Source organism: Solanum tuberosum, unplaced genomic scaffold (genome assembly GCF_000226075.1).
Source record: "Solanum tuberosum cultivar DM 1-3 516 R44 unplaced genomic scaffold, SolTub_3.0 scf00296, whole genome shotgun sequence".
Taxonomy (NCBI): Eukaryota; Viridiplantae; Streptophyta; class Magnoliopsida; order Solanales; family Solanaceae; genus Solanum; species Solanum tuberosum.
Genome location: NW_006239217.1, coordinates 255,974 through 267,347, shown reverse-complemented (window position 1 = coordinate 267,347; position 11,374 = coordinate 255,974). Strand labels below are relative to the sequence as shown.

At 36.6% G+C, this 11,374-nt stretch overlaps 2 protein-coding genes and 1 pseudogene across 2 annotated transcripts in view; 1 reads left to right on the top strand and 2 right to left on the bottom strand.

Annotated features, from left to right (window-relative positions):
- Positions 1-7,089, bottom strand: part of LOC107062997 (putative disease resistance RPP13-like protein 3) — a 21,757-nt gene extending 14,668 nt beyond the window's left edge. Inside the window, exon 1 of the mRNA XM_015314342.1 lies at positions 6,876-7,089. Coding sequence (XP_015169828.1) covers positions 6,876-7,068 — 193 coding nt within the window. The 5' untranslated portion in view covers positions 7,069-7,089. The remainder of the gene's footprint in view (positions 1-6,875) is intronic.
- The window catches only part of LOC102589158 (uncharacterized), an 81,824-nt gene that overhangs the window by 46,709 nt on the left and 23,741 nt on the right, over positions 1-11,374 (top strand). The gene's annotated exons all lie outside the window — the stretch shown is intronic.
- Positions 634-3,476, bottom strand: LOC107062998 (disease resistance protein RPP13-like; annotated as a pseudogene).

Sequence of the window (11,374 nt, the reverse complement as noted above, 5' to 3'; positions counted from 1 at the left end):
AAAAAAAAAACACAATAGAATCACATTTCACTAAATCGTCTTAGATATATTTGTACTTTTAAGGAATTATTAATTTATAATATTGATGGGACCATATATTTATATAGGGGTTTGTTGAAAATATATTATCATATTAACTTATCGAAATAAGTGATTTTTTCTATTGGCCCAAGCCGGGACCCAAAAAAAATATTATCTTAGAGAGATTATTAATTTATTGAGTATTAATTTAGTGAGGTTTTACTGTACCTAATATCAGTCATTCAATATATGCTTCTGTCGTTAAGCTAGTACAAAAGTGTGTCTTCTAATTTTCAGGTACATTCTTATTAAGTCTAGATTTTTCTATTTAATTTGCTAACTTCATTTGAATGATAATCTCCGAATTTATTTAATAGGTGCAAAAAATAGCTTAAACGGTATAATCACATGTGCTTTATAAAATAGCATCAAAAAATGCCGAATGCTGATCAACTCTCTTCGATCCTAAGCATTATAGCCGACACTATTTTATAATCAAATATTAAAAGTGCTCCGAAAAACTAAACATGATAGTTAATTGCTATGATAATAATTTATTATATGCTTTATAAAATAATATTGATTTTATTCAAACAAAAAAAAATGAATGTTGAAATAATCCAACTTGATTCATGCCAACTTCTTCTCCTGTTTAACCCAAATATTAACACACTATTTGTACAAAAAAAACTTGGTCTCTTCAAGCTTCTTCAAGTCAATCATCCTCTCTGGTATCTCCTTCAGGTTTGGACATTCATAGATATGAAGAGCTTTAATGAGAGGCATTGCACTTGTGCCTGAATCCCATCTTTCTAGGTTTTGAAGATGATCAAGATTAAGGAACTTGAGTTGACTAAAACTGTTATCGCTGCACATTATTTCTTTTCCTTCATAAACATCTTCTAGTTTGAGATTCCTTAGGTTTGGCAACATTCCCAAAATAGGCATCGAATCTTCTGTCAGTCCCGAGTTCCTCAAAACCATCATTGTGATGGACTTTGGAAACAGATTAGGCAGTTTCTCTATTCTCCCTTTTTAACCACAATTTCTGGAGCTTTTCACAACAATTAACAAATTCAAGGGATGGGAATGATTCATCATAATCTTGACAAGACAATCTGAGAGTGCTAAGGTTTTTCAAGCTGCTAATGTTGTTTAGGGAGTAAGAGCTCCTGATACGATCCATGCTTAATTCTCGAAGATTGACTAAATCAACATGGTCAATATCTTTCCACTGATCACAACGAATGCCTTTAAGAACTTGAAGACTCGTGAGTTTGTTTATACATTTCAGAGGCTCTGAATATTGAACAACTAAATGTCTTAGATTTATTAGGTCAGCTATCTTGCGGGATAGTCGGCAAAATGATGCGTACCCATTTACAATGACAAGTGTCTGTAAATTCTTGAGGTTGCCAATGGAGGAGGGAATATTACAGACACCTGATCTAATGCTTAACAACTTGAGGTGGTACAAACTCCCTATGGCATCAGGTAGAACACCACCATAATCCATATGCAAGTACAACACATATATATGTCGAAACAAATATATATGTTGGGACACATTAGGAAAAACTGGATCGAAGAACATAATTGACCTCAACTTCAAAGTAGAAAGATCAAGTGAGTGATACCTTTCTCCTTGACTATGAATGGAAAGTCTGATACATGAAGAGGATTTGGAGTGCCTTCTTGGATGATAAATGTCAAAGAGGTTTGTGTCGGATGCCTTTTGTATGGCAAGATCACGGAGTAAATCATGAACCCTACACTTTTTCCAAAAATATTTTTGCCACTTGAACCAAGCTTCGTCTTATCAGCTCATTCAAGAAGTCTTCAGCGACATCCTCCATTCTTTCTTCTCCTCTGGGTATGATGAAACCCTCTGCCATCCACAAACGTATTATGTCTTCAGCATCGATCACTTGATCTTCTGGAAAAATACCAATGTACAGAAAACACTGCTTGAGCGCAACTGACAAATCATTGAAGCTTAATGATAGTATGCTGAAGATTTCAATAGATTTATCTTCAATAATGTTCTTCCAAAGGCAGTCTTTCACCTTTTGCCATTCGTTTAGCCCCTTTTTATGCGAAAGTAGTCCGCTCAATACAACAATTGCAAGAGGTAAGCCTCTACACTTTTCCACCATATCCTTAGCTAGACTTTCCATTGCTGGAATCATTGCTCGAACATCAAGTAGTTTCCTACAAAAGAGATCCCAACTTTCTTCTTGACTTAGGAAACGAAGTTTATGAACAAAACTTATGTTGTCTGCTCTTTCAGCGACTTCCTCTTTGCGCGTGGTAATAATGACTCTGCTGCCATTCTTGCTATCCGGGAATGCTCTTTTCAAACTCTCCCATGCTTCTTTCTGCCATACATCATCAACCACCACAAGGTATTTGCGTTCTTTTAGTAGATCACGAAGATAAATTTCTAGATCTCCTTCTGTCATCCTTTCCAACAAATCTAGAGTTTCCTTGGTGCGACCTTGGATGGATTTTATGATATTCCTAAGAAGATCCATTGTGTTGTACTCTTGAGAAACACATATCCAAGCGCGTGTAGGGAAGCTTGAGATTATATTAGGACTGGTGTAGAGGTTTCTTGCAAGAGTGGTCTTGCCTAATCCGCCCATGCCATAAATGGAGAGGACGGTTCGACGAGGCTCTGCTTTGATAAGTTGAGCTAGCAATGTTTGTACAACATCCTGAAAGCCAACAAAAATGTAATCCTGGTCATCCACATATGAGGTAGTTCTCCTCAATGTTATAATCTGATTACTTGGCCCTTCTCCTGCATTACTATTGATATTTGTAACACCATAAGTCTCTCGTTTGCGAGAGATATCCATGATTCATTGCTTGAGTGATTGAATCTCCTTGGCGACATTGTAGAGTTTCTTCTCCTTCCTACAAATGCAAGCGCAAGCCTTGAGACGACTAGCACCTTTATCAGCCTCGAATCTATAAGTCTCGAGCATAGCAACAGCATCATTAGCAATAGAGTTGATCTCAAACACCCATTGTTGAACTCTTTGATCTCTACTTTGCTTTAGTTCTGCATCTCTGAGGAAAGACTGTATGAAGAGTAGCTCATTTCTCAGCCTTGAGACGACTAGCACCTTTATCAGCCTCGAATCTATAAGTCTCGAGCATAGCAACAGCATCATTAGCAATAGAGTTGATCTCAAACACCCATTGTTGAATTCTATGATCTCCACATTGTTTTAGTTCTGCATCTTTGAGGAAAGACTGCATGAAGAGAATCTCGTTTCACAGCCACTGTATATCCTCTCTTAGACTTAAACGTAGGTTAACTTCCTGAATGAGGAAATCACCCAATTTCTGAACTGCAAATGACAGAAAGGCATCAGCCATCGTTAGGAGTATTGATTTTTATCTGTAAAAGAGGAAGCAGTATATTAGAAAACAAGTTAGAAAATGGGAGATAAGAGATATATGCACTCAGACATAAATAGTCATGTGTTCAAAGGGTCCATTTTATGTTTTTAAAAAATGAAACATGACCATGTGTTTTTTGAAAAAAGAATTTGCGATTATACTACCATTATAAAAAAGGATAAAGTTGCAACAAGCTAAGTGAAAGGTACATTTTTTTTGAAATATGTATTAAAGCTTCTTCTAGAAATATGTATTATCTTCTTCACTATTAAGTTAACAGGCAAGGAATATAGGCTTAAGTCACCTGCGGTCCTTCAAAATTTTCCGCAGAGTTCACTTTACTAGACGCCTCAGCTAGAACTAGGACCTATCGACCACCTCTACTACTCAACCCTTGAGCCACTTAAAATAATGTTTGTCCACATGTCACATTATCTATGATTCATGCCAGATAAGCGTGTGAATGCGATTTTTGCAACTTATATGGCAACCCCGATGTTAAAATCCACCATCCAATAGTATGCGCACCTTAATACTATGTATATATAATATTATATATACATTGATTGAAAAAGTGTATCGTAATTCTCTTTTGAACCAATTCCACACACTTAAAGAAGCCAAAAACAAAAAAGAAATTAAACATTGAAAAACTAAAACAAAAAAAAAGTTGAAATAATCAGTAAAGTAACAGAAACTTGATTGATGCTTTCTTGAAGTGGTAGGCATCATGATAATGAAAGTAACATCGAATCTACTTTAATTTTTTAACACTATGTATGATGGAACCAATCAAATTTTGTATTTTTGAATTCTGATGATTTAACAAATTATAGAGAAATAATATCTGATAAAGGGACTAGGTCCTTTGAGTTTTTGTCTTTCAGGATAAGTCAATGGAGTGCAACTGTAAAGCTGTAGAAACTGCAGTGATTGGTGAGCACGGTAATAAACGCGTAGAAAGAACAGCAGTCCTCGACCAATAACATGCTATTAGGTTGTTTTGTCTCTCTTATACACTGGATATGTTGACAAGAAACAACCTAATTTTTGCAATCAAGATTATCAAAAGCAAAAATCATTTCCAAGGAAGAACTACTCTCACATGCAACAAGGGACCTGATCGAGTGTCACAAAGCCTTAAGTTGTTATTTGAGTATAGGATTTTGTGCTCGCGTATTGTAAATATATTCTTAAGCTATAAAGGATAATAGATTACATCAGTTCATTTCATTATGAGTTGAGTTAGTGGCTAGAGCTAGCCGAGTTGTGGTTGTTGAAGTCTATGTTAACTAGCGGTAGTTGATATAGTGGGCAAACCCAAAGTTAAAATCCATAGTCCAATGTTATACGCATCTTAATTATATATAGGGTGTATTATGTGTACATAGATTGAAAAAATATACCTGCAGACAAGGTACAAGTAATACACAAAGCTAATGCATAATTTATTTATTTTTTAGGGGAAAAAGTATGATCTACCCCTCAACTTTGCGATGTAGAATTGATATCCCCCTCATTACAAAAGTGGCTCACATATATCCCTACCATTAGACAAATGACTCAAATAGTATTAGGTGAGATAATCCCAAAACAAATTCTCTTTGAACCAATTCCACACATGCACTAAATAAAGACAAAAAGAGAGAGAAATGAAACATTGAAAAACCAAAATAAAACAAAAAAACTGAATGTTGAAATAATGAGTAAATTGAGAGCCCAAGTTGATGAAGGTGAATGGTTCAAGTGACAACTTCTTCTCCTGTTTAACACAAATATTAATTTATATAAAAGAAAAAAAATGAAGAAAGTTATGTAGGATTGAGATTTGTTTGAATATTTACCTTTGCTATTATCAAATAAAACCTCTCATATGCTTGAAAAGCTTCACGTCTTTCATTCTCTGGGGAATCTTGTTCAGCTTTTTACAGTGATCAATACGAAGACCTTTAATCAGAAGCATGGCACTTGTGGCTAAATGCCATGTGTCTAGGTTCTCAAGACAAGCAAGACTAAGGAACTCGAGTTGACGGAAGCTATTATAACTGCAGAATATCTCTTTTCCTTGATAAGCTCTAAGAAATTCGAGTTTTCTTAGGTTTGGCAACATTCCCAAAATAGGCATCGGATCTTCCATGAAGTTTTTGAATCCAAAAGAACCATCATTGTGATGGAATTTGGTAACAGAGGCAGTTTCTCTATTCTCCCATCTAACCACAATTTGTGGAGCTTTTCACAATAATAAAGAAATTCAAGGTCTGGGAATGATTGACCACCTCTACAAAACAATTTGAGAGTGCTAAGGTTTTTCAAGCTGCTAATGTTGTTTAGGGAGTAAGATTTAGTAATATCAATCATGCTTAATTCAAGAAGATTGACTAAATTAATAGGGTCAACATCTTTCCACTGATCACAAGAGATGTCTTTAAGAATTTGAAGACTAGTGAGTTTGCTTATACGTACCAGAGGTTCAGAATACTGAGCAACTAAATGTCTTAGATTTATTAGGTCAGCTGTCTCGGGGGTTAGTTGGCACAAATGTCTAAATTCACTTTTGACACAAAGTGTCTGTAAATTCTTGAGGTTGCCAATGGAGGAGGGAAGATTACCAATACCTCTCAAGCTTAAGAACTTGAGGTGGTACAAAATTCCTATGGCATAAGGTACAGTGCCACCAAGAATATCCAAGTATAACACATATATATGTTGGAACACACTACTGAAGTTTATAAGATTCATGTTCCGAAAATTTGGATCGAAGAATATAATTGACCTTTACTTTAAGTTAGAAAGATCAAGTAAGAGGTACTTTTCTCCTTGATCATGAATGGCATGTCTGATACATAAGGAGGATATGGAGTGGTTTCTTGGATCATAAATGTCAAAGAAGTTTACCTCCAATGCCTTTTGTATGGCAAGCTCGTGAAGTAAATCATGAACCCTACATTCAGTAACTTTTTCCCAAAATGTTTTAGCTACTTGAACCAAGCTTCGTCTTATCAGCTCATTCAAGAAGCCTTCAGCGACATCCTCCATTCTTTCTTCTCCTCTTGGTATGAAACCCTCGGCCATCCACAACCGTATTATGTTTTCAGCCTCGAGCACTCGATCTTCTGGAAAAATACTAAAGTACAGAAAACACTGCTTGAGCGCAGTTGACAAATCATTGTAGCTCAATGATAGTATGTAGGAGATTTCAATAGAGTCGTCTTTAATGTGCTGCCAAAGGTGGACCTTCACCTTTTGCCATTCTTCGAACCCCTTTTTATGTGAAAGTAGTCCACTTAATACAACAATTGCAAGAGGTAAACCTCCACACCTGTCCACCATATCCTTAGCTAACCTTTCCATTGCTGAGACCATTGCCTGAACATCTAGTAGTTTCCTACAAAAGAGATCCCAACTTTCTTCTTGGCTCAGGAAACAAAGTCTATAGACAAAACCTTTGTTATCTGCTCTTTCAGCGACATCTTCTTTGCGCGTGGTAATAACAACTCTGCTGCCATTCTTGCTGTCCGGAAATGCTCGTTTTAGACTTTCCCATGCTTCTCTTTGCCATAAATCATCGACCACCACAAGGTATTTGGGTTCTTTTAAAAGATCACGAAGGTAAATTTCTAGATCTCTTTCCGTCATCTTTTCCAACAAATTTAGAGTTTCCTTTTTCCTTGGTGCAACCTTTGATGGATTTTATGTTATTCCTAAGGAGATCCATGGTGTTGTACTCTTGAGAAACACATATCCAAGCTCATGTATGGAATCTATTGACTATATTAGGACTGATGTATAGGCTTCTCGCAAGAGTGGTCTATCCCTTCCTCTTTACACCAAAAATAAAAAGTAGTCAAGCAGTTCCATTTGACTTTCTCTATTAGATTAGCTTTGTTATCATAGCATCTGCTATTTCTTTCTTTCCAAATACACCACCAGATGCATGATGGTATTATACTCCACCACTTTTTCTTAGATTTTCTCCCCCCTCTGCTGATCCAGCAACTAAGTAGATCTGCTGTATGCTCAGGCATAATCCATTTTGTATGTGTTGGTCCCAAAAAAAGGTTCCAAAATTGTGTTGTCACTTTGCAATGGAGGAACAAATGGTTGTTGGTTTCCTCAGTCTCATTACAGAGAGAGCACCAAGAGGCAATATAGAAACCCCTCCTTTTCAATTTCTCATGAGTGGAGCATGCTCTTCTGGCAACCAACCCGGAGAAACACTTTACCTTGGTGGCACCTTGTTCCTCCAAATCTGCTTCCAGGGGCCAAGCTTACCACTTGGATGCTCCTTCACCTCACTAGCTATCATTTATAATCTTCTTCACCAACCATCAGTACTACAAGTCTACAACAACCACTAATCACGACATTATATATTGACAATCACTATCATTGTCCCCATTACCATTAATTATCACTATTATCCAACTTAACTATCAACGGCCACCATCAACCTCCACTGCCAACACCATCACCACTAGCTACTAATCCCACCCCACCATTCGTCAACACCATCCTTAATTGACTTCCACAAGCATCACTGCTAGTCATCACTGTTTTGAGTTATTATATGTTTGTGGACTATAATTCTATAAAGATCTATTATACCATAATATTCTTGGATAATAATTACAAAAAGTTCATTTCTGAATCTCGAACTTAAAAGCTCATACTTATTTAATACTTAGTTATGACAAGAAACAAAATGTGGGCAGTGGCGGAACAAGAAATATATACAAGGAGATTTTTAAAAAAAAAATCTTGAATGTCACAGTTGTAATTTAAACACATGACCTAAAGCCAAAACAAAAGAAACATGCTTATTATTTCTAAAATCCGACTTGCTCCATGTAAATCTCTTGAAATGCTTGGCAAAAAGTTCCACACCTGCCAGCTGCTGCTTCTCCTATTCAACCAAAATTGTAAGACACTATTTAATATGAGGAATAGTATTCAATAAAGAACAAAAGATTTATCAATAACCTAAATTGATGATTAATCATAATGATCAGGACAATATCAAGTGTTGACCAAATAATAGATTACCAATACAATTCAGTGTGTTTTTGGCATGAAGAAAATCATTTTATTGATATCTATTGTTTCGTGTAGTTCGATTGTAATATTATTTGGTTGTAGTACTGTTTTGCTTTCATCTGTTGTTTTGTTACTACCTATTGTCTCTTCTACTTCCATTACGTCTTTTTCTAGTCTGTTTTTATCTTGAGCTGAGAGTTTATTGGAAATAATCTCTCTACCTCATCTTTGAGGTGGAGGTAAGGTTTGTGTACACTCTACCCTCACCAGACCTCGTTCTGTGGGAATACAGTACCGGGTATGTTGTTGTTGTGAATTTGTGATACAAGACAAAATCTCATGCATAAGTGATTTACTAATAGACAATTGTTTATAGTTGACTTCTTTTAGTATGGTGATAATGTAAAAAAAATTGTACTGTCATAGTATAAAAATTAAACATTATACTAACAAATCTGCGGCAGAGTGAGTAATTAAAAGGAATTTAAGAAATGATCATTGGGGATTGGGATTTATTACCTCTACGATTATGAAAGAGCTGAAATAGGACATCATATATGCTTGAAAAGCTTCATTGAAAAGGAGTTCTCTCCACGTCTTTGATTCTATCAGGAATCTCATGTAGCTTTGGACAACGCTGGATACCAAGACCTTTAATCAGAGGCATGCCACTTCTGGCTAAAACCCATCTTTCTAAGTTCTCAAGACAATCAAGACGAAGGATCTCCAGTTGGCTGAAGCTGTTATCACTGCAGGTAATTTCTTTTCCTCCGTAAGCTCTAAACAAAATCGAGATTCCTTAGATTTGGGAGCATCCCTAGAGTAGACATGGGATCTTCCATGAGTTCTGAGTACCGAAGGACCATCATGGCGATGGAATTCAGAAACTGCTATGAGAGAGGCAGTTTTTCTATTTGCCCCTCCAACCACAATTTCTGAAGGTTTTGACAAGAACTAAGATATTCAAGGTTTGGGAATGATACATAAGCTACACAGCACAATTTTAGAGTGCTAAGGTTTTTCAAGCTGCTAATGTTGTTTAGTGAGTAAGTTTTGGTAATCTCATGCATGCTTAATTCTCGAAGATTGACTAAATCAACAGGGTCAACATCTTTCCACTGATCACAATGGATGCCTTTAAGAACTTGAAGACTAGTGAGTTTGCTTATACGTTTCAGAGGTTTTGAATACGAAGCAACTAAATGTCTTAGATTTATCAGGTCAGCTGTCTCGCGGGGTAGTTGCAAAAGTATCCATAGTCATTGACAAGAAGTGTCTATAAATTCTTGAGCTTGCCAATGGAAGAGGGAAGATCATGGATACCTCTCAATCTTAAGAACTTGAGGTGGTACAAACCTCCTATGGCATCAGGTACTATACAGTATACACATATTGTCAACATGAATCTCCAAGTACAACACATATAGATGTTGGAACACATTATGGAACTTTATAAGACCCATCTTTAAAATATCCGTATCAAGGAACATAAGTGACCTAACCTTCAAGTTAGAAAGATTGAGTGAGAGATACCTTTTTCCTTGACTATGAATGGCATGTTTAAGACACAAGGAGGATATGGAGTGCTTTCTTGGATCATAAATGTCAAAAAAGTTTACCTCCAATGCTTTTTGTACGGCAAGATCGTGAAGCAGATCATGAATCCTACATTTACCAACTTTTTCCCAAAATGTGTGTACCACTTGTATCAAGCTTCGTCTTATCAACTCATTGAAGAAGCCTTCAACAACATCCTCCATTATTTCTTTTCCTGTTGGTACAAATCCTTCAGCCATCCACAACCATAATATGTGATCAAATGGACCACGTGATATTCTGGAAAAATACCAAAGTACAGGAAACACTGCTTGAGCGCAGTTGACAAATACCAAAGTACAGGAACTAGAAGCGGTTCATCCAATATTTCACATCTCCATGTTGAAGAAGTGCATAGGCGATCCTTCATTTTATCCTACCGACTGAAAGTTTTAAGATCAAGGATAACTTATCTTATGAGGAGGTTCCTGTTCAGATTTTAGATCGTCAAGTTCGTAGGTTGAGAACGAAAGAAGTAGCCTCAGTCAAGGTCCTATGGAGGAACCAATTTGTTGAGGAAGCCACTTTGGGGAAAGCCGAAGAAGACATGAAGAAGAGATATCCACATCTCTTTGAATCCGAAGGAAATGCAGATTAAGGTATTAATTTCCTTTTTAGTGCTCTTTTAATTATAATGAGCATGTTGTGGTTGTTGTTGTGTTTGTATAGTTGCTTGTTGGGTGTTTGAGTTGTTGTTGCACCCTTAGCCTTGTAAGAGTAACCTCATTCGAGGACGAATGTTCCCAAGGGGGAGATATTGTAACATCCGGTAAGATGAAATAACTATGAAGCGGCTTAAAAATCAAAAATAGTCATTTTTGGAAAGAATTTAAAATTTTGGAAATTTGGCTAAGTGTGAAAAAAATGAATTTTTGGCCAACTTTGAGCAGTCATAACTTCCATCTCAGGATGAGTTAGGAGTAGTTCTAGTTATGGTTGTGAAGCTTGTGGAATGATATTTCCAATACCGCCGAGTTTGCTCAATTCCGAGTTCGTATGAGCGAGTTGTGCCCTTTAGAAGTTGGGCTGTTGGCAGGGAAATCTCTCCGGAAAATTAAGGGCATTTTGGTCTTTTCCCTGGCTATTTCTTTTGAGGTTATATTGTTGAGTAAGGCTGATACTTGGATCATTTTGTTCCATTTTAAGAGAGTGAAGGCTAGGGCTTGAGAAGAAGAAGAGAAGAAGAAGAGAAGAAGAGGAAATCGAGGANNNNAGAGAAGAAGGAGAAGAAGAAGAGAAGAAGAAGAGAAGAAGGAGAAGAAGAAGAGAAGATCGAGGAGATCATCGTGGATTTTTCGTCGGGGGTGATCCC